The 26,591-nt window shown below is 39.4% G+C and overlaps 1 protein-coding gene across 3 annotated transcripts in view; it reads left to right on the forward strand.

Moving 5' to 3' along the window:
* SCAMP1 (secretory carrier membrane protein 1) overlaps positions 1–26,591 on the forward strand; it is a 47,766-nt gene that overhangs the window by 13,203 nt on the left and 7,972 nt on the right. Inside the window, exons 1-6 of one of the 3 annotated variants that reach the window (XM_075411755.1) lie at positions 809–882; positions 5,274–5,331; positions 15,771–15,869; positions 16,143–16,254; positions 19,836–19,964; positions 25,879–26,038. In XM_075411755.1, coding sequence (XP_075267870.1) covers positions 5,311–5,331; positions 15,771–15,869; positions 16,143–16,254; positions 19,836–19,964; positions 25,879–26,038 — 521 coding nt within the window. In that variant the 5' untranslated portion in view covers positions 809–882; positions 5,274–5,310. Of the gene's footprint in view, positions 1–804; positions 883–2,295; positions 2,342–5,273; positions 5,332–15,770; positions 15,870–16,142; positions 16,255–19,835; positions 19,965–25,878; positions 26,039–26,591 lie in introns of those variants that run through there. The other 2 variants (XM_075411756.1, XM_075411754.1) reach the window with 2 other exon arrangements.

The raw sequence follows: 26,591 nt of genomic DNA on the forward strand, positions 1-26,591 counted from the left end.
GATTTACTAATTTTCAAGAAAACCTTCCTTTCATCCATTCCTATGTCCTGAAGATACGAAAACATTAGATTAAGGCACAGAAACAATGTAGTGGAACCAGGCATCACATGGAATAAATACAGTTTTTCTTTGTACAAAGTTAGTGTGGCCTATGGTAGTGGGCCCTTCTGTTCTTCTGCAGAACCAGGCTTGCTTGTCCATAGCACAGAGAAATACTCCTTTCCTGAAATAGCTTTTTCAAGCTAAACATCAAGCAGTCTTTCTCACTGTATAGTTCATTGGAGGAGAAACATTACACTTTTTTCTTAATTTTACCAGTTCAGGTAGAAGCTGAACCAGAGGTGCTTTTGGCATTGTGGGACACTGTTTCCTCACCTTCATTTTTCTGAAGTGCTTTTCCTGTTTCTGAAGGTTTTGTAGGTACTTTTGGGTAGGGAAAACCAAGAGTTACAGAAAGCTCTCTTCTTCTGTTGGGCTTTTTAACTGTATAGTTGTGGAGTCCAGTGGTCAATGTAGCAGGAAACAGTTTGTCCCTTCTCTGAGAACCCTTTTTTTTTTTAAATCAGATGTATGACAGATGGAGTTTCTTTTAGACAGCATTAATCTAGGGTTATAAGAAGCTCAGGATGGAATGATGTCATTTTGGAGACAGAGAAAGGTGGATGTTTACAGGCTTTTTTTAGTGAAAACAAACCTTTTTTACAGACAAAACAAAAGCTGAGTTTTATTTGATACAGTGATGTAAGAATTGACTTGTTGCTTATATATGTGTGCATGCATTCACAGAACTGTTTTTTCTTCTAGGATCCTTCTGTTACACAAGTGACAAGAAATGTTCCTCCAGGGCTAGATGAGTACAATCCTTTCTCTGATTCAAGAACGGTAAGCACATTTATTTCTTAGTCATGCTGTTAATCTTTTTAGGTAAGATTTGTGAGGTATAGTTTTCAGAGGTTGGGACTGTGTTGTAAAACATGTTACAGGCTAGCTAGAGGTAATGGAAGATGTGAAGTGAATGAAGTTCCTATGAAGTACTTGGAGGCTTCACTAGGTAGGTTGACTTAAGTGAGCTTTGACCTATTAAGGAAGAGTGGCTTACTGAGATGGGGCGAAAACAGAATTTAGTTTTTCCCCTCTTCAGTAAGACTTCTGGTAGTATGTCCTTATGCTTTTCTAAATACTACTTGCTTTAAAGCTTGAGCATGGCACACTTCTCCAGTGTCTTGCTTTTGATTTCCATTTTGCTTAATGACAGTGCTGCTCAGACTAAGAGAAAGCATTGTGTTTAAGTAACAGTCCACAGGCTATAACTTTTCCTGTAGTAAAAGGAAGAATTTATGTTTAAGAAGCACAGCTGGTTTTTGCCTCTAATTTGTGTAATTTTAATTTACTTTGTGCTTATTTTCACTCATGGGGGGGGAATACAAGGAATGGGGAAGTAAATTCATACTGTGACAGCATTTTTCAGTGGTTACTTTTGATAGTGAAGATCTTGTGCAGGATTAGCAAAATATGTGGATGATTACTGTCAGTATAGTTTATAAACATTCAAATACTGTATTTTTCAAACGTAGGCTTATTTTGTGTAGCAAAACTGGTAGTGTTGATATGGAGTGTTGGTATTTGAGTCTTTGCAATGCAACAGTAAGGTTTCATACAGTGTTAAAATTCAAGACTGGGAGAAGTTTGGTTTTGAGTATTTCTTGGATCAACTGTTTAAGGCAGAATAATTACAACTAGCAACAATATTAAATCTCTGAATTTTTTTCTCCCAACTCACAGTATCACAAACTGTTTGATTTATCTTTCTGAAGCTTGAAGTGTTTCAAAATTATTTTGTATTGACCAGAAGCTATAAAGACAGTAGGTCTTGTTTTAAAAAAAAAAAGTGTCTAGAGCTACTCTGACTTTTTATTATTTATGTACTTATTTTAACATGCAGGTCTGTGGGAAAAGGAAAACTGAAGTATATGGCTGAGGTTGTCTGGCATTAAACAGTCAGCTGTGCATGTATAAAAAAAATTCGAATTGCTGATTATGGATGTCACTTATATAGAAAAATTGTGAGAACGGAGGAAATCTTTGGGTCAGTGTTCAGATCTAGTGAATGTGTTATATTCATCCACTGCGATTCAATTAATCTGTGGGATGTTACGAAATTCATAAAAACTGTCTATTAAATAAGCAGTTCTGTTACTGTAGAGGAAAAGAACTTTCACAGGTTTTCTTGCAGAAAGCGAGACTGAAACAATAAAGTGTATATTCATCTAAGAGTGCAGTAATAATCAACCTTTAGATGATACTCCTCTTCCTCTCTCTGTCTCTTGTGGATGCTGTATATGTGAGTATGTTTTCTGTAATTATATGCATTTGCAGGAATGTGCTTAGGTACCTGAGGCTATGCTCACAATTCCATGTGCTCACCTCTCTTTTCCTACCAGCTTCGTATGCAAAAGAAGGGCATACTATGCGTGTATAAATAAGTGTATGTGACAAGAGTAAGGGAAGAGGCAGTGCAAGTGAATGCCTTGAAAGACTGGATGAACAAAGGTAGAAGCAGGGTCTCTGAATTTTGTACTTGGAGGATTATGATGCCTGTCAGGGTAGGGATAGAAATCATGCTTCATTTTGTGTGCTGCTCAGAGTAAAAAAAAGTCCAAATAGTTTCTGGGGTCTTTGATTTGCTGCTATTCCTTATTCTGCCTTTGTTGGGAAACTGAGTCACCTTGAACAGTTTTGTGCAAGTAATCCCACTTGTAACATTTGACAATCACAATAGTGCTAGTGAGCAGAAAGGATACAAGCTGGTGGCAGCAAAATATATCCTGGAGATTTCTGTGCACTTTAGTTTGAGAATTGCTCATCTGTAAGACTTAAAATGACGTTTTTTTAACTGTGATTAACAATGTGTTCGTTGTAGTTTCTAAGGAAGCTGAGAATGATATGCTTCAATTAGAAATCCAGATTTCTAGTAGTAGTGGTAAGATGGTATCTTGCAGTCTAGAGCATTAACCTCTGCCCCTTATCTGCAAATTCAAGTTAATAAAGCATGGTGGACTGCAAAAATACTTCTCCATAGCAAATCCAGAGAGGGATGTTTGTTCTGTAGGAAACTGACTTCAAACTCTGAGTACTGACATTTGTTAGCTTAGTTTAATTGTGCTCTCTCTTTGCCAAGGGAGTTGCTTCCTATCTGTTTTTTCGTAGTTATCAGGATAGGACAGGGAAAAAAGCAGTTCTGGTTTGTTTGGGTTTTTTTTTTAGTATTTCAGTGCATTCATCTTTTCTCAGTCAACTTCTGTCCTTCACATCTGCAGTGGGAAATTTGGTAGGAAAATAACATGTAAGACACAATGAGGAAAGTGAATGTGCATAGGAGATTTTAGATCTCAGGTGTCACCACCTTGATATCTAACATGAGGAATCAGGAGTCTTTTTTTGTCGTCTTTTTCCTCATCAAATTTCAAAGCCTGTCTTATGTTTGGTTGTTGAACCAAACAAAGTTTTCAGTGAGTAGTATAAATGTCAGATTAAATATCATTGCTTGCATCTTCAGTGTTTTTGTCTCCAGCTCTAACAGTCACCATGGAGATGACTTTGTGTCTTCTGTCATGTTTCTGAAATCAACAAGGAACAGATGAGATTAGACAATTAGTATTTCTGCTCCATCATTTAATGAAACTACTGTTAAAGAAGGCCTTTAATCTCTTCCTGCATTTCTACAAGTTTTGCTAATGCATGTTGAAGTCCGATGAGCACTCTGTGTGTGTATGTATAACATGCATAGACACAATAATGCATATAGCAATCACTTTCAAATTGCTGCATTAAAATTTTGGAAGCAATCATTAGTAGAGTTGGGGTTTTTTTTTATTTTTAAGTGTATTGGTTTTGCGTGGCAAGGTTTTAATAGTGGGGATAGGCTATAGGGATGTCTTCTGTGAAGAGCTGCCAGAAGCTTCCCCTGTGTCCAACAGAGCCAGTGACAGCTGGCTCCAAGATGGATCCACCACTGGCCAAGGCCCAGCCCACCAGCGACAGTGGTAGAGCCTCTGTGACAGCGTATTTAAGAAGGAAAAAAACCCTCTGCACAACTGCAGCCGGAGAGAGGAGCAAGAATATGTGAGAGAAACAACTCTGCAGACACCAAGGTCAGTGCAGAAGGAGGGGAAGGAGGTGCTCTAGGCACTGGAGCAGAGATTCTCCTGCAGCCTCTGGAGAAGACCATGGTGAGGCAGGCTGTGCCCCTGCAGCCCATGGAAGTCCACGGTGGAGCAGATCTCTACCTGCACAGCCCAGGGAGGACCCCATGCCTGAGCAGGTGGATGTGCTCATAGGAGGCTGTGACCCTGTGGGAAGCCTGCAGTGGAGCAGGCTCCTGGCATGACATGTGCACCCATGGAGAGGAGCCCACGCTGGAGCAGGTTTGCTGGCAGGACTTGTGACCCCGTGGGGGACCCATGCTGCAGCAGCCTGTTACTGAAGGACTGCACCCTGTGGGAAGGACCGACGCTGCAGCAGTCTGTGAAGAACTGCAGCTCGTGGGAAGGACTCACATTGGAGAAGTTTGTGGAGGTCTGTCTCCTGTGGGAGGGACCCCACGCTGGAGCAGGGAAAGAGCGTGAGTAGGAAGAAGCAGCAAAGTGTGATGGACTGACCACAACCCCCATTCCCCATCCCCCTGTACTGCTTGGGGAGAGGAGGTAGAGAATTTCGGAGTGAAGTTGAGCCCAGAAAGAAGGGAGGGGTGAGAGGAAGGCGTTTTGAGATTTGATTTTATTTCTTATTAGCCTACTCTGATTTGATTGGTAATAAGTTAAATTAATTTTCCTCACGTCAAGTCTCTTTTGTCCATGGCAGTAATTAGTGAATGATCTCTCCCTGTATCTTGACCCATGAGCCTTTTGTTATATTTTTCTCTGCCCTGTCCAGCTGAGGAGGGGAGTGACAGAGCAGCTTTGGTGGGTACCTGGCATCCAGCCAGGGTCAACCCACTGCATTAAAAGACATATTTCAATAGATTTTTTTTTTCCAGTAAATTCCTGGGCAACTTGCTGCTTCTGTCTTGCATCCAAGCACAGTGAAGTTTTTATAGGAAACCGGATTTATCATCCACACCTGGCTTCTTTTGGAAGTCTTACTTCCTCCCCCAGTAAATAAACTACTTCACCCACATGGGGAAATCTATGCAAGAGAGAGCTTCTTTTGAGCATTTATCTTCATCCAGCCTCTTCTTTTCAAGAGAGTTCATAATAATTTGCTTCTTCCCCCAGTTCATCTGTGAGAGCAAGATATGGAATAAGATGATCTATGCCAGAAGTACCATTTGAGGTAGGAACTATTTGAGGTAGGAACAAAAAGATGTGTTGTAGAATGGGGTTGGTTGAATTCCAAGATGCAAGTACCTTATGGTACCTTATGGTAATGTGTCAGGGTCAAAGACCATGGATCTGAAATAAAGTCTCTGTAAAAACAGTCGACTTAGTTCCCCTGTCCAAATGTGGGTGGTATGTCATGGTATGATGTTACCCAGTGAGGTTAGCATAGTCCTCACAATACAATGCTCAGTAATTAGTGTTAGAGTTACACCCTTAAAAAGTCAGAATTGCTGACCATATGTCTTGCTGTGAATGTCTAGTCAGTCTTACACAGGCTGTAAGTTAGTTGGGTATCTCTCTTCCATACCCAAATCCCGAAGCTACCCATGGCACTTTCACACGCAACCAACAGCACGTGGACAGACAGGTATGTCAAAATACGTGTGAAGTCATAGGTTGCAAAGGACCTCTGGAGGTCATCTTTTTTAAACCCCGCTATTTGAAGTTGGTCACTAAGTTGCATTGCTAAGCATCTTTTCCTGAGGAGTTCTGAATATATACAAGGATGGAGATACTGTAACCTCACTGGACAATCTGCTCCAATGTTTGGCAGTTCTTACAGTGATTTTCTTCCCCATAATATCTAATCAGTGTGCCGTGTTCCAACAAGTAACATGCTGTGTAACAAAAGCAGCAGCATCTTTTCCCAGCAACCCGATGTGTATGCTGATCCATAAGGGAGACAAAATGTATCTGTTTCATTTCTTATACTTAGTAAATTATGTATTAATTATGGCAGAGTTTTTCAGCTTTATTCTGATATGTGAGTAAGCCAGACTTTTGGCCCAGTAAAAATGAAATTAAGAAATGGAAGAATTTTTACAGGATGACTGTGACATGCTGCTCAGGTAAAAACAATGGATCAAGTCGTCTTTTCAGATTTTAATTATGGGCCTGAGTCTTCCAGATTCCAGAAGGATGGATTGGACTGTTGTATTTGAGAGGGGAAGGAAGAGGCTTCACTTCTCCTGTCCTGAAACCACTCGAGAAGCCAATGTTTACTCATCTACTTCTGAGACAAGACAAGGCACAGCAGTTTTTGGGATGCTCTAGTATGAACTGCATAAGATGTTCATCAAGGTTAAAGGAGTTATTGGGAAAATGCAAGATTCACTGGTGTCTTTCAAAGATGCCTTAGTAATTTTTATTCCTAGAAATCTTTTGTCAATAAAAATAAAAACAGACTAAAGTACACTAACAGATGAGAATTCCTGTTCTACTTACTAAATAGTTATGGATCGCAGTGTCTTTATGAAATGTCCATTAATTCTCAAAACTAGGTCCTGCAGTCACCTGGTTTGACATATTAAGGATTTTGATAATTATTGACAAAGTGTCTCTCTCCTGCTTGCATCCTTTGTGCTGATAACACATTTGAGGTGACCTTAGAAAGTGGATGTTTGGTTTTGGTTCGAAATAGCAAATCAGTTGCTCCTATTACTAAGGTGACCGCTTGGTAATAGTATTTCTTCAGGAAGATTTACATTTGTTTTGTATAGTTTTTGTCTGTATTAAATGCATGTCCCTTGGCAACCTTTCAAAAACCTATATCTGAGCTACTGCTTTCCAGAATGCCTCCAATTTTAGACTTCATGCATCTTGTTCAATAGCACTTAGGCTATTTCAAATTTTTCAATACAACAGCTTGCAAATACATCTCTATTTCATAATGTAAGGAACCTACTGTATGCTAGCTAACATTCCAATAAATATTTTTACTGGAATTGTTCTGCTTTTTTAATGAAGTTAGCTTAATTATTAATTGATCTGACTTCAGAGATGACAATCAGAGCAAACCTGTGCTTACTCTATATTTGGAAGTTGATGTGAGTCATTAAATCATAGAATTCTGCTTTGTATTGCCTTTTTAATAACTGTACAAAGAACTGTCTGCCTTACTGCTTTGTTTATCAAGCCAATAAATTATTATTTCTTTGACTTTTATTGAGTATGTTTTAATTGCATGTATGAAGCAACACTTGTTTTGAGTACCGTGTTTGCATTAAGGCTTAGTGTGCATAACCTCTGTTCTCCCTCATTCTTGTTTGTTTGCCTTGTATGCATTTTTATTGAACTTCTGTTTTTTCAGTGATTGCTGAATACAGGGAAATATATTTGTAGGACAAAAGAAGTGGTGTCTGACAAAATGTTACCTCAGATAACATTTTTTTTTTTCTCTCCTTTTCCTTATGTATGTCAGCCCAGTAACAGATAACCTTGTTTGTTGGCTGAACATTTTTGAAGCTCTCCAGGTCTGCTGCACAATGCTAGAGCATGAAGATATACCTTCTCTGATTTGACTTCAGTTTTACATTGTTTTGATGCTTTGGGGTTTTTTTTTCTTTGGTACCTGAATGATTTTCCCAGGCAGCTGGATACTTCTTGTTTCATGTGAAGTAGCTGTGGGTGGGTTTTTGTTTTTGTTTTTGTTTTCTTTTTTTTTCTTCTCCACCTTGGTTACGGTTGTAAAAGTGAGTACCTCAGTTTGATAGGAAGACTTAATGCAACCTGAGATTAAAGTGTTTGCATGCTGGTCACTGTTAAGAATGCAGGAGCAGGCAATTCCGAAGTGCTGGAAGTCAAGCAAGTGGGGCAGAAACCTGGCTTGGCTGAGCAGGGATCTTCTAGAACTTAGGTGGAAAAGGAAAGTGTACGGACATTGGAAGCAAGGACAGGTAATACAGGAGAACTACAGAGATGGTGTTTGGAGAAACACTTGTGGACCAAGCTCGATTACAGTTCAAGCTGGCCAGCACTGTGAAGGACAACAAAAGGGGCTTTTTTAAACATGTTAACAGCAGAAGGAGGATCAGAGATGACATTGGTCTATTACTTGATGAGGTGGGTCACCTGACAAATAGGGATGTAGACAAAGCAGAGATGTTTAATGTGTTCTTTACCTCTGTCTTTAACCCTGGTGACCCTGTGACTGGGGGAGAAAATAAACTCTTAGCCGACCCAGAAGTTATTCAAGACTTCTTGCTCCAGCTGGATTCACATAAGTCTACGGGGCATAATGGGATTCATCCCAGGGTACTGAGAGATCTGGCAAGTGTTATCATGTGACCTCTATCCCATCATGGGAGTCTGGAGAGGTACAAGCTGACTGGAAGCTGGCAAATCTTGAACCAAGTTTCAAGAAGGGTACAAAGGAAGACCCTGGTAATAACAGACCAGTGAGCCTCACTTCAATGCCCGGTAAAATTATGAAGCTGGTTCTTCTGGGAGTTACTCAAAAACACGTGAGAGACAGTGCAGTCTTGGTCATAGCCAACACATGTTCAGGAGGGGAAAGTCCTGCTTAACTACCTTAAATTGCTTTTATGACAAGGTCACCCATCTAGTTGACCAAGGGAAGCCAGTAGATGTGGTGGTTCTGATTTTAGCAAAGCTTTTGATACTGTCTCTCACAGTATGCCACTGGATAGAATGTCCGGCACACAGCTAGACAAGTCCATAAAACGTTGGGTGAGCAATTGGCTGATGGGTCGGGCTCAAAGGGTTATAGTAAACAGGGTTATATCAGGATGGTGACCAGTGGGGTTCCCCAGGACTCAATTTTAGGGCCAGTGCCAGTCGATGACACTAAACTTGGAGAAGCTCTGGTCTCCCTTGATCATAGAGAGGCTTTACAGAGACTAGACAGCTGGGCAATCACCAACCATATGAAATTTAACAAGACCAAGTGCCAGACTCTGCACCCGGGGCAGGGTAATCCTGGTTATTTGTACAAATCCGGGGACGAGAGGCTGGAGAGCAGCCCCGCGGAAAGAGATCTGGGGGTTTGCATTGGCAGTAAGTTGAACAGGAGTCAGCAGTGTGCCCTGGCAGCCAAACGGCCCAGCCATGTCCTGGGGTGCATCAAGCACGGCACAGCCAGCCGGCTGAGGGGGGTGATTGTCCCACTCTGCACTGCAGTGGTGTGCCCTCACTTCGAGCACTGTGTGCAGTTTGGGCGCCTCAGTATAAGGAGGACATCAGACTGTTAGAGTGTATCCAGACAAGTGGGACCAAGATGGTGAAAGGTCTCAAGAGCAAGACTTACAAGGAGTGGCTGAGGTCACTTGGTTTGTTCAGCTTGGAGCAGAGAAGGCTGAGGGGTGACCTCATCACAGCCTGCAACTTCCTCGGGGGAGGGCAGCTTCTGCTCTCTTGGGTGACCAGCGGTGGGACGCAAGGAGATGGAATGAAGCTGCATAAGCGGAAGTTCACGTTGGGCATTAGGAAAAGATTCTTCATGGAGAAGGTGGTCAGTCACTGGAACAGGCTCCCCAGGGCAGTGGTCATGGCACCAAGCCTGTCAGAGCTCAAGGAGCATCTGGACAATGCTCTTAGTCATATGGTTTAGTTTGAGGTAGTCCTGCAAGGAACAGGCAGTTGGCCTCAATGATCCTTATGGGTCCCTTCTAACTTGAGATATTCTGTGATTACAGTGCTTTCTACATTAGGTTCTTGATCTGCAGAAGGTGATCTGTAATACCTGTGTCTGTTGTGCCTTAAATTATGATCTTTGAATAATAAACTGGAAAAATAAACACATTAAAGCAATATTGAGCTTCCAGCATTTGAGGCAGATTTGAATGCTGCTGCTTTATTCCCCCATGCACACATTATGAAGCTAAAATAAGTAATTATGAAAACATAGTGTACAAAAATACGCATGACTTTTTCTTACTTAATGAAGAAATGCTAATGCATTTCCGCAGTTGGCTGTATCCTGTGAATACAATGGCTGGAATGCAACTTTTGCTGGGATTCTCTTCTTAATAGCAGACATTTTGGAGTGATACCCACCAAAAATTAACAGCGATACATGATTTTTCTTACCTTTCCTTACTACCTCCAACTCTTACAAGCTCTTCTCTCTACTTTTTCTAACACCATACACTAATTCCATCGAGTGACATTAAATAACTCATGAGTGATGTAAAACACACAATAACATTCATGAATGGTGTAGCTTGAAAATAACTGCTTTAGATCCACCAAAAGAAGAGACTAACGGTGCTGGCTTTTTGCTGTCTTGTCAGGTGTGCTACTGGGGTAAGACAGCCTTTAGAAAAGTGGAAGCTATTTTCAAAGCAAACTGAAGAGCTTAAACTCTGTCAAGCTAAGTGTGAAACTGTAAGGCAAGCTCAAAGCTCTGAGGAAGAGCTTGTAGAAGAACTTGGGAAACTTTCTTTCCTAGAAGCAGGAAGCTTCTGACATTTTTAAGATTGTAGGAGTGCTAACAGAGACTAATGGTGTAGGAAAAAGCTAGATGAATTGTTTTTTTACAGAGGAAGTGTCTTAAACTTGAATTGTCAGTAGAATAGGCTTTAGAGAAGTGATAACTTGCAGGAAGTAGGTAGTCAGCTGAGTGTTGAGAAAACTAAGATGGAAAATTATTAAAGCATGAACTCGAATGTACCTCAACTGGCTTCATACCAGAGGAAGGAAAAGTGACAGCTGTCACACTCACTATAGAAGAAGCTCTTAAAAGGATTCAAGAAGTAAAGAGGCCAGAAGGTACAAGTTCTTTACTGGGCAAGTAGGGGCGGGGAGGGTCATGGAGAAGTTCTTTGTTAGTTCAGGGTTTATTTTGTTGTTATTTAGCCGACCTCTACACAGACAGGGGCTTTAACCTTTGAATGGACATGGATGTTGCCTTGACTGGTGGGTTATGCCTGCCTTAAGCAATGGACTGTAGCATACAGGTCTAACAACTTGAGACTCGGGGCAGCTGTTTCCTTGCACTACTGTGCTTGAAGTAATAAGCCTGGAGTGTCATCCTTCATATTACTACAGTGATAAGGCTGGATGGTTTTTGAGAGGCCGAGGCCTGAATGAAGATCATAATCCCAGTCACATTGTTACACAGTATCCAAAGGTATACATGATTCCTAATCACATACCATTGTTGTAGAAGTTATGGTAGCCTTTCAGTTGCAAACCTCCATGATGGTCCAAATAATCGAGTTAGTCATACTGTTTACTGCAAGGATATGTAGAATGTGAGAGCATCTGTTTCATTAAGGTTATAGACTTTTTTTTCAGTTTAAAGGGAGTAATAAGTAAAAGAGAAAGCAATAAACAAAGGTAGAAACACAGACGTGGTAGTTAAGTGATAACAGAGACAGAATGGAAGATGAAAACTCTTCAACCACTAATTTATGCACTTTGAAGAGGGTCAACCTGGACTCTTTAAGTGATAAGAAGGGAGAAACAGGATAACCATGAGCATTATGGATAGTTTGAGGGGAGCCTGTGGGACTATGCAAAATTTAGTGCAGAATGTTTAGGGGAATAGTCACAGATGTGGAGCAGTTAGGGACTGAGGTGGAGCAAGGAGGAGACTAGAGAAGAGGATGGATTAAAAGGGGCTGATGGCATGCAAGTTGCTACCTATCAGGACCCTTGCTGGACAGCTATGTGCCTAATCATTGCAGTTACTGTTAAATTCTTTCTTAACTGTCTTTCAGTGATATTTCACTCTCTACCATTCCTCTGAGTGCTGCCAGGTCCTGGTGCCAGCAACTGGAGAGACTAGAGTGAGTGACTTAGGTGCCAGCAATGCAGTTAGACCCCAAGTAGTAGTGGTTCATAGGTCTGTGGTGTCAACAAATGAGCAACTGGGTGTCAGCAGCTGGAGGGACTATGGGTCACAGGGATCACGTGTTTGACCTGCCAGCAACAGAGGGGGACCAGTGTGTTTTCCTCTTTTGTATTTGTGTAATTCACTACCAAAGGTGAAGCAGGACTAGCTGGCAGATAGGAGGAAGACCTCTCTCTGGGCTCAAAGCCTGAGTAAAAAGTGAGTAAGGGAGTCTGGTGTCTGGATTTGGATATATGGCAAGTTCAGAACCTGTGCTGGTGTTTGAGGGAGCTGTGAATATGGAGATTGCTTGTGACAGGAGCATATGAGTGTGTGAATCTTCTAGTGGATGTCAGGCTGGGCTAACAAGCAAACAGAACAAAACCCGTATACCAGGTAAGAGAGCTCCAGATCCAGGCAGGTATCTTAGGCAGGCTGAGGGCCCACTGCTTCATATCTGAGAGATCTGCAGCTGTTTGTGTGCTTGCAAATCTAGAGTGAGGCATGTGCTTTCAACAGTGAACGTCAGTACTGATCAGGTGGAGAGGAGGAATGGGATACGATTCTGTGTACCTGTGTTCTGTGTTCTGGTAGTGTTGCGTGAGGGTGTTGTTAAAGGCATTACCCTGCCTGTGGCAGTTTGTGTAGCTGTCCATCTTAGTGTCCTTGGTGTGTGCAGATATGTATTTGTGTGCATCCCAGGGATACGCACTATACTTGCTACTAGCTGAACCTGGAAACAGGAAAGCAATAGCTGTATCTATGTGCTTGGAATGAAGAGCTCTTAGAGGGTCTTGGAGTGCGCTGGGCTGGGCTCCAGCGCTTGGAAAGGAGGAGTTCGTGGGTCTCAGAGTCTGCTGGAAGTGGTAGCCTTTGTGACATCCATTGACAGCTTTTGTCCCCCAGCCCCTCTTGACTTTGTTAGGATTCCAGGATGTGCAGTCCCTGCTACAAATCACTGGTGTAGTCTTGTTTCTTCCAGGGAGCACAGGCTCTTACGTATGCACCGTGTCTTCTACACAATTGTCATTATGTGCATAGTAGAAAGCAAGTCTTAACACTGTATAGATGGCCAGCTAGCATATAGTGGAGCGTAAACAGTGTAGACATCTGAATCAGAAGAATTTTGTACATTATTAGTACCTTATATTAATAACATGTCATATATGCTGTTGGCTACATATACAATTAATGTAGCTCTAGTGAGCTTTCAGATTGTTTCCTTTATTCTTAAGCGTATGTGCATGTTTCAGTCATTAGCGTACTACAGGCTGTTTGGACAAACTGTGTTTCAAGGGTAAATATTTTGAATTCGTTGTTCAGATATTTTCTAGTCTGACAGTCCACCTTTTTACACTATTACAGGTAATATTACTTTCTGCAGTATTACAGGAGGGCTGCTGGAGACCTGGCTGGAGATTGTGAACAGTCGTGCTCCTTAGTCTAGCAGGCAGCTGCTCATCAGTTATGCATTCAAAGCTATTGTTACTTTAGCCTCAGAGCTACAATAATCAGACTCTTTTTTTGGCTTTTATAGCATTGCTCTGGACTATAATGCATAGTGCATAGGGGTTTTTGTTCGGTAGTTTTTTGTTACTCTGATGCAGATTTTATGTCTTAGATTTGAAGCAGAAGATGATGAGACTCTTGGTGGTTGTCTAGTTTTTGTAGTTCTCATGCAGGCCTTTATCACAGAATCCTCCAACATAAGGAACAGCAGTATTAACTGTCTCTAAACAGCTTCATAGAATCACAGAATAGTTTAGGTTGGAAGAGACCCTTAAGATCATTGAGTGCAGCCGTTAAGCTAACACTGCCAAGTCCACCACTAAACCATGTCCCTAAGCGCCACATGTACACGTCTTTTAAATACGTCCAGGGATGGTGACTCAGCCACTTCCCTGAGCAGCCTGAACCAGTGCTTGATAACCCTTTTGGTGAAAAAGTTTTTCCTAATACCCAATATAAACCTCCCCTGGCACAACTTGAGGCCATATCCTTTCATCCTGTCACTTGTTACTTGGGAGAAGAGACCAACATCCACCTCTCTGGAACCTCCTTTCAGGTAGTTGTAGAGCGCAATAAGGTCTCCCCTCAGCCTCCTTTTCTCCGGACTAAACCACCCCAATTCCCTCAGCCGCTACTCATAAGACTTGTTCTCTAGACCCTTCACCAGCTTCGCTGCCCTTCTCTGGACATGCTCCAGCACCCCAATGTCCTTCTTGTAGTGAGGGGCCGAAAACTGAACACAGTACTCCAGGTGCAGCCTCACCAGTGCGGACGACAGGGGCACAATCACCTCCCTACTCCTGCTGGCCACACTGTCCCTGACACAAGCCAGGATGCCGTTGGCCTTCTTGGCCACCTGGGCACACTGGTGGCTCATGTTCAGCCGGCTGTTGACCAACATGCCCAGGTCATCTTCCGCTGGGCAGCTTTCCAGCCACTCCTCCCCAAGCCTGTAGTGTTGCCTGGAGTTGTTGTGACCCAAGTGCAGGACTTGGCACTCAGCCTTCGCTTGTCTTCATCCTACAACTCTGAGTAATCTTTCTTGGCATGAAAAGCTTAAATCACTGAGCATTTCTGAGAATTGAGACGTCTCTTGTATCTCAGTATTCTGTCAGGAGCAGATGTGTAATGTGGAAAGATAGTTTTGAAATGCTGGAATCAGCTGATGCTGCCGAGACGTGCTGCAATATCACACACAGAGATGGGGTTTACTCAGGCATGATGTTTGCTCCTCCGTGTAAGCGTTTGTGCATTTCAAAAGATGGTTACAAAAGATACAGGGAATCTGGGCTAAGTCATAATTAGTTAAGTTAGTGATACTTAGTTGATTCCTGCTTTGTTTTAAGGTGATTTTGTATTGAAAACATCACACTTCTCACCATATTTTTGTTCTTGATTTCAGTCTTACAGGAACAAGTGGTTCTCTGTCTTACAAGATCACAGAACAGGGAACTCTTTCATGTTGCAAGCTCTACACAAAGAATTGTTGTTTCACCACACACACATTTAAGAATAAAATAACATAGTAGTGCTGTACTGATCTGCTTTGGTAAAGTTCAGTTGATAACTTCAATCTAGGCAGTAGTTTTTTCCTTGAATTAATAACTACTTGTTAACATTGTGTATGGTAGAGAGATATGGAGAGAGTCAGAGCAGATGACAGATGGGAATGAGGAACAGAGGATTAAAAAGAAAAAACAGAAAAAAAGAAAAAAACTGACCTACTAAAAGCTTCTTTTAAGCTGTATTCTTACAAGTAATGACCGAGTGAACGAATTGGTAGTGGTACATGAAACTAGATAATACGGTACCTACAGGTGGAACAGTTAAGCAGTAGATTATGGATCTTGAATTGGAAAATTTAATATGTTACATTCCTTCTCTAGTTAGCTAGGTGGTAAAAGCCTTTGTTAAGTAGAAAGCTCTGGAAGACATTACTAATAAATGGCATCGTGTTTCAGAGTATGAATAGATCACTGTTGAATCCTGCAGTTCTCTTAGTAACGTCCTTATTCATATTCATGTCTGAACAAAATTAAAATTCTGTTTACTTTCTACTGATTCGTAAAATTGCATATGTGTTTATGGCAAGTAGTGCAGTGTAAAACTAAATAAGCAGAACACTGCACCGCAGAATGTAGTTAACTTCTTTTTCCTAAAGGTTATAAATATTGCAGGCAGCATATCAGGTTGTCAGTTTATCAGCAACACTTCCCTGAAAACAACTAGATTGGTTCTTACAGAGTTAATGAAAACATGTTTATTAGAATAGGAGACTGTTTCCCTATAATTGTGTCTTGTTTTTTTAGCCTCCTCCAGGAAATGTGAAAATGCCTAATGTACCCAGTACACAGCCAGCAATAATGAAACCCACAGAAGAGCCACCTGCTTACACACAAATTGCAAAGGTTTGTCATAACTTTCAGAAACTAGGTTCTTTTTAATAATAATTGTTTAAATACACTTCTAGAATAATGTCTTTTGTAAGCGAGCATTGCTTTCCTAATGATTTATGAAAATTAATAACTGCCTTTAAGTGATCAGTTAATATATTAATTCGTGTGATATTACATCAGTCTTCATCCATAACTGGAGATGCTTAATTATAGAAAAAGAACTAGGAATATTTATTTTGTGTTTGTATTTTTTATCAGTATCTTAATGATGCTTATTTTATTCAGGAGCATGCCTTGGCCCAAGCAGAACTTCTAAAGCGTCAAGAAGAACTGGAAAGAAAAGCAGCTGAACTAGATCGCAGAGAAAGGGAAATGCAGAGTCTCAGTCAGCAGGGGGGTATGCATGAAAAAAATACTTCTTTAAATTGCAGAAATATAATTTTTGTTAGAAACTGTTTTAATTTTGCAGTGACGTTGTGGAACAGATCAAAGAGGAGTTTTTATAATCTCTGCAGGAAAAGTTAGTTTATCTTCTTAGAGACAGTGCATACAGTGCATACAGTGAATAAAAACTGGCCAGTCCTGTGCAGATTTTCACTGTGAAAATTTTAAATGTGGCTTCTGTTACATGTTGCTCTCTGTCAGCTGGTTTTATTCTAGATTAATATCTAAGTAATACTATTGAATAAGAAATGGAGCGTTTTGAGAACAAGTAAAAGTAACTTCATAAGTAACATCTCTTTGATTTCTCTTCTGTCAGTATTTATAGCTGTATGAGAACATTCCTGTTTTTAAACATTTTTTTATCTTTTGGTATGTTAGAGACATAATATTCTACACAAATAGCAGAGATCTAGTATTAATCTCTTATTAATTTTTCATACAACACTTTGAAACCCATAGCCAAGATCAGTATCTTATTTTGCCACAAACTTTATGTGTACTGTTCAAAACCGTCAGGTTTTGTACAGCCATTTAAAAAATGAGAAGATTTACATCCTCTTAACTGAAGATACTTTGCTAGAAGTAGATCTGTGGGAATACTCCTTTTCGAAAGGAAGAACTTAAGACTGAAATTAGGAAGAAAACCTGAAACAAAACACTGTGTGTAAAGTGGACTTTGTGTAGTCTTTTCACTTTTATCTGGCATTTTGACTCTCTTATTTTCACATGTGCTGGTTTTTTTGAATATGCAGTGGTACAGTTCCAGATTGCACGATTGCTTGGTAGCTCAAATTCTCAGGGAATTTTATAGAATAGAATATTTTCAGTTGGAACAGAGCTACAACAATCATCTAGTCCAGCTGCCTGACCACTTCAGGGCTGACCAAAAGCTAAAGAATATTAAGGGCACTGACCAACTGCGTCTTCAACACTGACAAGCTTGAGGCATCAACCACCTCCCTAGGAAGCCTGTTCCAGTGCTTGACCACCTTCCTGGTAAAGAAATGCTTTGCAATGTCCAGTCTAAACGTCCCCTGACGCAGCTTTGAGCCATTCCCAGGCGTCCTGTCACGGGATCCCAGGGAGAAGAGTTCAGCACCTCCCTCTCCACATCCCTTCCTCAGGAGGCTGTGGAGTGCAGTCATATGCTAGGATCTGGGAGTGGGGGATTGCTGTTCTTCTGTGGAAAATAAACATGGTGGTATTGTCCCTTCGTTAAACCATTTTTGTTTTCTCAGTATTTGTTCTTTTCAATCTCTTTATTAAATCTCTGTACCTCTTCTCCCAGATAATGATTTTTTTCATTTTTTCATTTCCGTCTCCATATATTGCCCTTCATCTAATTTCACTAACTTATATTGATGGTTTGGATTGATTACTTTTCCAGGCGTCAGGCTCAGTTTTATTCATGTGTATCTTAGAGAACTTAACTCAGACACCCCGTGCATGTTTCAGGATATTTCTGATACGGGTATTTGTTACTAGGTTGCAGTTGTTCAAATCAAAGTGCTTGAAGAATCTGTGAAGAATCTAAAGGATGCTTTAGGAAGGCTGAACAGAGAAGAGAGAGCTCTTAAAGCTTTAAAGAAGATACTAGTTTTTTACCAAATGACTATGTAAAAGATGCTGGAAATCAGGAGTTGTGTATGGTGGCCAGGGAGAACAGTATTATTTTCCTTTTGATTGTTTTTTTTCCTTTTGCGTGTTCATTTAAACTCCTTTGGGAACACATTAGAGTTGTCTTGATTGGAGGACAAGGTCTTTGCAATACTCCAGCTATTTGAATTCAATTTAAGATGCTGGCTGCACATATAGGACACTGTCATCCATCATATATGATTGACTACACTGCAAAGATCTTCAAGCTGGCAGGTCAGCTCAGCTCGATGCCTTCAGTCTCTCTGCTCAGGTTCTGTGCAGCATCGCATTTGAGCTAATTGAAGTGTGTTGTTCCTATTTCAGCTGGTTCATCTGGGCATGCCTGAAGATCCCTTTCTGTGCTTGCATGAAGCTAGTTTGGGGGTGTCTGCATTCATCGTGCAGGCGTGCCACTGAAGTTACAGTAATAGGCCTTGAAGTGGTGATTTACGTTGAATGAAGTAACTCTGAGCTAGCTCTTTGCTTATCAAGGTACAATCTTGGAATATGAGTATCCAAAGTGTATTTAGAAAAAGACTGCTTGATTTTTGATCTCAGACTGTCTCACCAAGCCGTCTTTCAGTCTTAGTTGAAAATTTTGAAACTGTACCACAGCAGTAGGGAAGTGCATGAAATACAATTCATAAATAATAACTTGAATTATTGTAAGATACTTGAATTTTTCCATAACTCTGTCTTGAAACTATCAGTCCTGAGAGAAATAACCATATACTGCAGAATGGAGATGTGAATTATTATCAGATATTTTTCACATAACAAATCCCAAGGTAGGTTTTAATATGAATGGAAATACTACCTGATTACCTTCTGTAATGCTTCCTCTGCTAGTCTTCTGCTCTGAAAGGCTTGGTAAAAAATTCAGTAGAAGAGGCAGAAAACTTGAGAGACAGTATTTTGGACCTATTTGGACAGAACTGGCAGCTTCATCTTGTCTGTGTGGGGAAACAAATAAGAAATAATGCAAATATGTAAGCTTTGCAAGTTTTCGGATCTTGCAAAATGAACTGCGAGTAAAGATGCTCTTGGAGATAGAAATTACAAGCAAAAACGTATCTTTTGCATCCAGAATTTGAAATGCTATGGTGAAGGTTTGTTGCAGTTGTTATCTCAGTTGAATCTGAGTCTGTGCTTGGTGTGACTTATGGTTGGCAGAATGTATATTGTAGCCTGTGAGCAGATCAGCATACAAGAAATTCAGGTGTCTGATACTGTGTCCTTTGTAGTGTCCTCACTCCTTCACACAACTGTATCAAAATACAGTGAGGCTGTAGGGCATCTTCTTGTGACAAAAAAGCAGTTTAGACCATTTCAATAGCTGCCTTTCGTGAGGCTTATGGGCTTTTAGGTAAAGCTTTGACTGTAAACTGTACTGGGAACTACTTCAAAGTGTTAGACATAGCCTGGTGTTAAAAATATCAGGATTCTGAGACTGAAGAATGCTTTTCAGACCGCAGTCTTTGTGCTCAATAAAGTATGTGAGTATGGTGGGACTTCAGAGAAATGTGCGTTTTAAAGTCAAGGAACTCTGAGAAATTGTTTTTCTGTCCATATCTGCTTGTTGTGTGAAGAATTCTCATTTCTCATTACTTTATAGGAACTGTCAGATGCTTCCTTAGTCTTTTACATAGATAAAATATTGTACTTTCCTTGGTCTGCACTTCATTGCATTTTATTTCTAAAGTTTATTTTCAGTATTGTGTGAGGATGGCTGATAAAACTCTTGGGTTTTGGTAGCCCAAGTTATCTATACACTTAGGAAACTCATGCATAAAACAGTTTGAAAAAGTCCAAATGCATATCTCTTTCTAGTATACAGAGATTAAAATGGTATTATAAAGCTCTTTTTTTCTTTTTTTTTTTTTTCCTGTTTTGTAGGTAGAAAAAATAACTGGCCACCTCTTCCTGAAAATTTTCCAGTAGGTCCTTGTTTCTACCAGGACTTTTCTGTAGACATTCCTGTAGAATTCCAGAAGACGGTAAAGATTATGTACTATTTGTGGATGTGTAAGTATTTTTTTAAAGGAAAAACAAAGTGTCTGTTCAAACTTGGTGACATGTACCTGCTACTTTGGCTTTTGCAACATCTGTAATGAGAAATTGGTTTAAATCCAGAAGTCAGATTTTGAAGTGAAATCTTTTTTTCTTCAATTGTAAAAGTATTTAATTATTTTATAGAAACTTCAGCAGAAAAAAAGGATGTGGATTATCCAAAGGCAGTTTAATTTTAGTATATTGTAGTTGTCTGGTTGAAGTATCTCTGTTGTTGTAAAATGAGCTTTGACCATTTGTTAATTTAGAAATAATTTACTGTTTTTAAAATCAGCTTATATATTAAGAAATATAGTTCACAGTCTGCTACTTGCATAGAATATTATGTCTGTAACATAGCAAAAGATAAGAAAATGTGTTAATAGACTGTGAGTTTAAGAAGCGTGATATCCATTTGCTTCAATATACATAGTTTTATGTAGTTTAATATGTTAATAGACTTGTGAGTTTAAGAAGTATAATATCCATTTGCTTTAATATACAGAGTTTTATATAATTCAATACAGTTTTTAGTCTATAGTGGAGACTTAATATTGTTTTAGTCTATTTAAAATGTAGTGTAAAGTAAATAAGAATCGTTCCATGTTACAACTATCCTGTGTATACCAAGAACACTCTACACCATCTTGGTGGGGTGAATTTTGCCCTCATTCAGGTGCTGTGTTTTTACTGGAGAAATGCTGGATAAACCAAATGTACAAATGCTACAACATTTGTTTATTCTGCCTTGTCCAGTGTAATGAGAGCCTAATAATGGTGCTGAGACTGAGGAAATTGCAAAGATTTAGGTGCTTTGATGCCTTTAATATATTTTTAGCATAGTAAGGGAATGTGAATTTCAGAATTTTTCTGTATTTTTTTCACGGCTTCAGGTTTAGTTAGCAAATCTCTGTAATTTTACCTGTTAATCTGGTAATCTTGTTACTGTGATTGAACCACGTAATTGAAACACATAAAATGAGCCGTCAGCACTGAATCAAGTGAATTCCACTTCATCATAATCCACAACTTTCTATATTCATTGCTGGGTCATTAATCTTCAAATAAGTAACTAAATCCACTGTAGAATGCGTGACTAGCCACTCTCATAAATCTGACAGATATTGAAGGTTTATGTGAAATCTAGAATCAGGTACTCCAGAACTTTATCATAGTTACTAATTCTGGCCATTTGCAGGACTGAGTTCAAACAAAAGGTGAAGCTGGCCAGTGAGAATTGGAATATTAATACTGTTTTTCTTTTTCCTTCTTATGGCAGTAGATAAAGGAAGCAGCAATGTTACAGTATTTAAAAATGTATAGGAGTTACGCTTTTATACTAACATGACAGCTTTTCTTCTGGGTAGGCTGAGATTTTAACTGAGTCCTATTGCCCTTTCCCTTCTTTAGCTCTGGTACTCTCTGACTTAGGGATTACTCAGGAAGGAAGTAAAAGGGCATGATAAAGGAAAAGAAAGACAAAATCTGTTTCAGGCTAAAAAGAAAAAAGATTGAGTATGGAACTCCATGCCTTAAGGCTGGCTGTTGAATCAGTCCTTGTGACTCTTCTTTCCCAGGATTGTATCTACATAATTTGGCTCATATTTCATTAGAGTGTGTGTGCTTCCTCAGTGGAGGCACTCATTACCATAGCAAGCCAGCCTGTTGCTGCTTGCTGCTTTACCCCACATTTTATTTCATCTTCCCGAACTTCCTAGGTCTTGTAAGGCCTAGGGGTTCTGTCATGAACATAATGACTTTTGGATAAATCCAGTACCGCGTGCTCATCACTTTACAAAGTAGCTTAGTTTTCCTCTTCCTTTTTAGCAGCCCTAAGAACAAACCATTCTGTGTCAGTTTTCTGTGTGTTTCCGTGGTTAGTAGCAGTTTTTATGTCCTTATTTTTAATCTTTATGTATTTGAGGATATTTTTTTACTTATTTCAGACCTATATGCTCTTCATCTTATGAGAAAACAAGTCTGTCTGCATCTTTGTTGGGTTAATTCATCTATCTTTTCTCCATTTGTATCAGAAGTCGGAGTTTTCGGATTCCTTGATGTGGTTTTGTCTTTGCATATATATATATTTATTTATTTATTTTTCCCCTGGGGAGAACCTTTTTTTTTTAACTGACTGAGTATTCTTGTTTTTGTGAACTACAGCAATCAATTAGCAATGGCTTCTGTCAGCTGCTAGTGGAGCTTCTCTGTTCTGTCTTGGTTTTGTGACCATTGCTGTTTTAATGGCTTGCAGGTAGAATGAGAGTTTCCTGACTCTTTTAACACTGAGCACTGCTTTTTAGATATTTCTGTGCTGTTACTAGTGAAATGTCCCATGTCTCTTGACCCGTATCGAACACCAGAAATTTTTTGTCTCAAAACCCTGTGTTTTCCAGCTACTTTCCCCACAGGCTGATAGCATGTACAAAAGGAGCAGTACGGATTTTCAAAGAGTATTTCTTAGTTAAAGTTACAATCCAAAGAGCGGTTTAATCTCATGGAAAGCTTTTGTGGCATTTGGGTTTGTTACTTTATATAGGTTGTGAATGTTTCCATTTTCTATGAAAAATACTTGAAGTGCTGACTTTTATGGTGTTTTTTCTGTTCACGAGAGTTTAATCTCAACATCCTTCTGTCTGAGGATATGATTAATAGTACATATATCAGTCTGTGTTGATATTTGTTCTGCCTGTTCCTGAGAACCTCCAAGGGTGGGCACTTCATAAACTCCCTCCAAGCCTGTTCTAGTGCGTTGCTGTCTTTTATCATTAGAAAATGTTTCCAAGTATATAATTTATTACTCTCTTGTGGTGGTTGATCTTCCCTGTTCTGTCCACTGTTGTTGTGGAGAACCCGTCTATCTCCATTAGTTATCTTCTTTTGGTTAAATTAGCATAGTTTACACAGCCTTTCTTTGTAGTTATGTTTTCTAGAGGTCTGATTGTTTGGTCGCTGTATTACAGATTCGCTGCTTGGTCCACTCCATATTATTACGGTTTTTTTAGTGTGGACTGTGTCCAGTATTTTAGCTGAAGTCCTGATGTACTGTGTGGAGAAAAAAAACACCTACACATTTTTGATAACGTGCTTATGTGCTGATCTAAGCCTGTTTTAGAATGTATTTTTTTCCTATGGAAGGTATTTCTGCCATTTGTAAGGCGTATTTGCATGTCTTACCCTCTCTCCAAGAAGAGCACAGCAGTCAAGGAACAAAAGCCTAAACTAGATTTGAAGCCGGTCTGTGCCTCAGTGTTGTGTGTAATCAAACTTCACCAGCTTTGTCCTCACTTGTCAGTTGCCTTGTGGCTTCAAAACCCTCTGTTTTGTAGGCATCCCATTCTCCTTGAGGGCAGTCCATTGCACGGCAACAGTCCAGCTGGTTCCTCAGAAGAAGCACATTGTTTTGTCCCGTGTCCTAGTGAGGACTTTGGTTTCCCAAGAATACCATCAATAAAACATTACTGAAATGAATCTTGTTAGAAAAAGCTACTTTCATACAGTCCCAAATGGGACTGCAAAATAATAATCTCAAGAATGTAGATGCCAAACACTATCAGTGCAACTTGTGGTCTTTATCTACAATTCACTGTCTAACATTAATGGATGATAAAGTGTAATTAATTAAGACAGGGAATGTATATCTAAGTAGGATTCTTCTGTACAAGGAAGTTTACACTAATAAAAATGAGGATGAGTCTGAGTATTTATTGAACTAATGTAATTTCCCATTAGTCATGCTTATTCTAGCAGGAGTGCTCTCTTTTTTTTTAACCTGAACTGTTTCCACAGCTAAACTAGGAGAAGACTGCCTTAGATCATTCCACACTGAGTACTGTACTGGTATAGCTGTGAAGTTACTGTCATATAGACATTGCATGTTGCAAACTTCTGCCAAAGCCTTAGGTCATTTCAGCCCCCAGGTGGTCATTGTCTTCTAATAACTTGTGTCATGGTTTAATTAGAGGCAGCAGGTAGGTGGAAGGCACTTGCAGCCGTTACCCTGAACATAAAAACACCTGCCTGTTCATACAACAGCAAAACTCATCGAGGTTCGTTAGTGAAGGTGTTGGCTCAGAGAACAGGTGCCTTTCTGTAGCTGGCAGTAGGCAGAGAGAAGGGCGAGTAGACTGAAGCGAGAATTGTCAGTGAAGTCCCATGTCTTCATCTGTAGCTAGCTAATACCAGTTTTTTACAGCTGAGATTCTCCATGGTACTAGTGAAGCAGACCCTTGTGGTGCTGGATTTATTGTGCTAAAACGTGTCGGTACAGGGTGTGACGTTTCAACCCTCTTCTGCTCCGATGGTATTTTTTAAAGCTTGTCTTGTTACCATAATTGCAATTACAAAAAAAGTAGTAATTTTGGAAGGGTCAAACTCCACCAGAATGTGGCTGTTTCTGGTAATCTAGGGGGTCTCCCTGTTTTCCGATGTTGACTAGAAAAAGAAAGAATACCCCTTAGTAAGCTTTCTCATATTTGTCAAAGGAAGGCAGGAATTTGGATATGTATCCTTTGTTTTGCTTTGAGGCATACACAAATTCTGAAATGAGTTGCTTTGCTGACCTCTTGGAACAGTGCTAAGACATGTAGATGCATTAAATGCTTTTTGTTCAGAAGTACAAATTTTTCTGTTTCTAGTGACTCATTGAGAAAATATGATTTGTTTGAGAGAAATGTTTCTAGTTTTGTCAGCCTTTTGTGCAACTATGTGGGCATTTTGCTTTAAGATTTCTTCCTACTCAGTTGATTTAGGGCTTATTTAAGTGCCAGTTAAGAGGGCAGCAAAGAGTTCGAGGAGTCTTTTTTCAGAATCTTTATTATCTTGCCAGTTCTTCTGTTAACCTTACCTTCCAGCAGAATGACTAAGATGTTTCTCTGAAATTAAATAAAAAATCATTGCTGCAAGGAGCAGCGTGTGCACTCTCAGTTATAAATATTCCACTTTATCCTGGTCCACACAGACAGAAACTGTAGTTTGAGATAGCAAAATCACTCCTAAATCGTCGGTTATTGCTGAACAAAGACAAAAATTCACGTTTACCTTCTGAGTCTGGTAGAACTCACTTCTGTGCCAGACAGCATGAAGGTAGTAGTTGTAGTGTTTCTTAATACTGCTATATCTTTTTCTGCTCTAAGAGCTAAATATATTTGTAATAAGCTGTGAAGTTGTAATGCCGATGCATTTTTTTTAGTAGAAATTCAATAGTTAACCTGTAACAAGGTCTGCCAATGAGAAAATGGTAGTATTGAGCTAAGAACAGAACACCAAAAAGGCAGATGTTTAAGACCAGTGTTACAAGAAGTATTTGAAAATGCAATATGTATTAAAGGATCTAGAACAGCTTCTTGTAGGTCTTGTTTTACTGAGAGATATTTTTACTAAGTGGAATTTTTCTTATTACATGGAAGACAAAGAGCTTTTCATTGAGAGATGTATTTAGAAAAATTTATTTTCATCTTAGAATGCATACAGTGCTAAATTTATGCTGCATGTTAGATCATTTATAAGCTTTCTCAAAAAATACTCAGTAGTCTGTTAAATTTCTGTATCCAGTTATTACTGTAGGAAAAGTACCAATTATTGCAGCTGTAGAAACCTCTTTTTTCATAATTTTAATTTTGAAAATGTTTTATTTTTATGAGAAGATTTTTTCCTTCACCATATACCTGATGGTACTTGAATTTTCATGTTCAGTGCTTTCACTTGTGAATGCAGGGTTTGCCTAAAAGTTAGAAAACTGCATAAAAGTCAGCTTATTGCTGAGGGCATTGGTTTATTGTCATCATGCTGATGTTTTGTTTAAAAATGCTCAGTTTGGGTATTACTTTAACAGTTGTAATAATTTATTGTATAAACATAACTTAAGACTCTTTTGCTTTTGCTTTTACAGTCCATACAGTGACACTGTTTCTTAATATCTTTGGATGTTTGGCCTGGTTTTACGTTGATGCTACGCGAGGGGTTGATTTTGGATTGAGTATTCTCTGGTTCTTGCTTTTTACCCCTTGTTCTTTTGTCTGCTGGTACAGACCACTTTATGGAGCTTTCAGGTAACACTTCAGCTTGACTTAGGATATTTAACAACTTGTAAAAATGTATTAACATTCCAGAATTTTCTTGATTGTCATTATGGTAATCCTTTAATATGCTTTCTTTAGAAATAAGTAGTATATTTTCCATTAATTGAGTTATTGTATTTGAAAAATAGATGGCAATAGTTAGGAATATAATGGAATACCCTTTAAAGTGTTTGTAGCTTCTTCCATTGACAAAATACTTGTAGGAAATATTTAACTTTGTGTTGATTGGGCTGATAATAATTTTATGGAAAATTCTTATTAAATCTTTATCCTTTCACACCAAGAATTTGAGTAGGTTAATAGTTAAGTGTGTCTTAAATTTTTGAATGAACTTCATAGAACTCTACACTTCAAAGTCTTATATTGTTATGTGTACAGTGTCTGTAACTGAAGTTGACTGAGATTCTTATTGAGTAGAGCAGGTATGTAGTCATCAAACTTTAGTATTTTTCCTACTTTTAGCAATCTTTGTAGACTTGACAAGCATGAGATGTGATAGCTTTGTGTTTTAAGAATAGAATGG

Source organism: Opisthocomus hoazin, chromosome Z, assembly GCF_030867145.1.
Source record: "Opisthocomus hoazin isolate bOpiHoa1 chromosome Z, bOpiHoa1.hap1, whole genome shotgun sequence".
NCBI classification, from domain to species: domain Eukaryota; kingdom Metazoa; phylum Chordata; class Aves; order Opisthocomiformes; family Opisthocomidae; genus Opisthocomus; species Opisthocomus hoazin.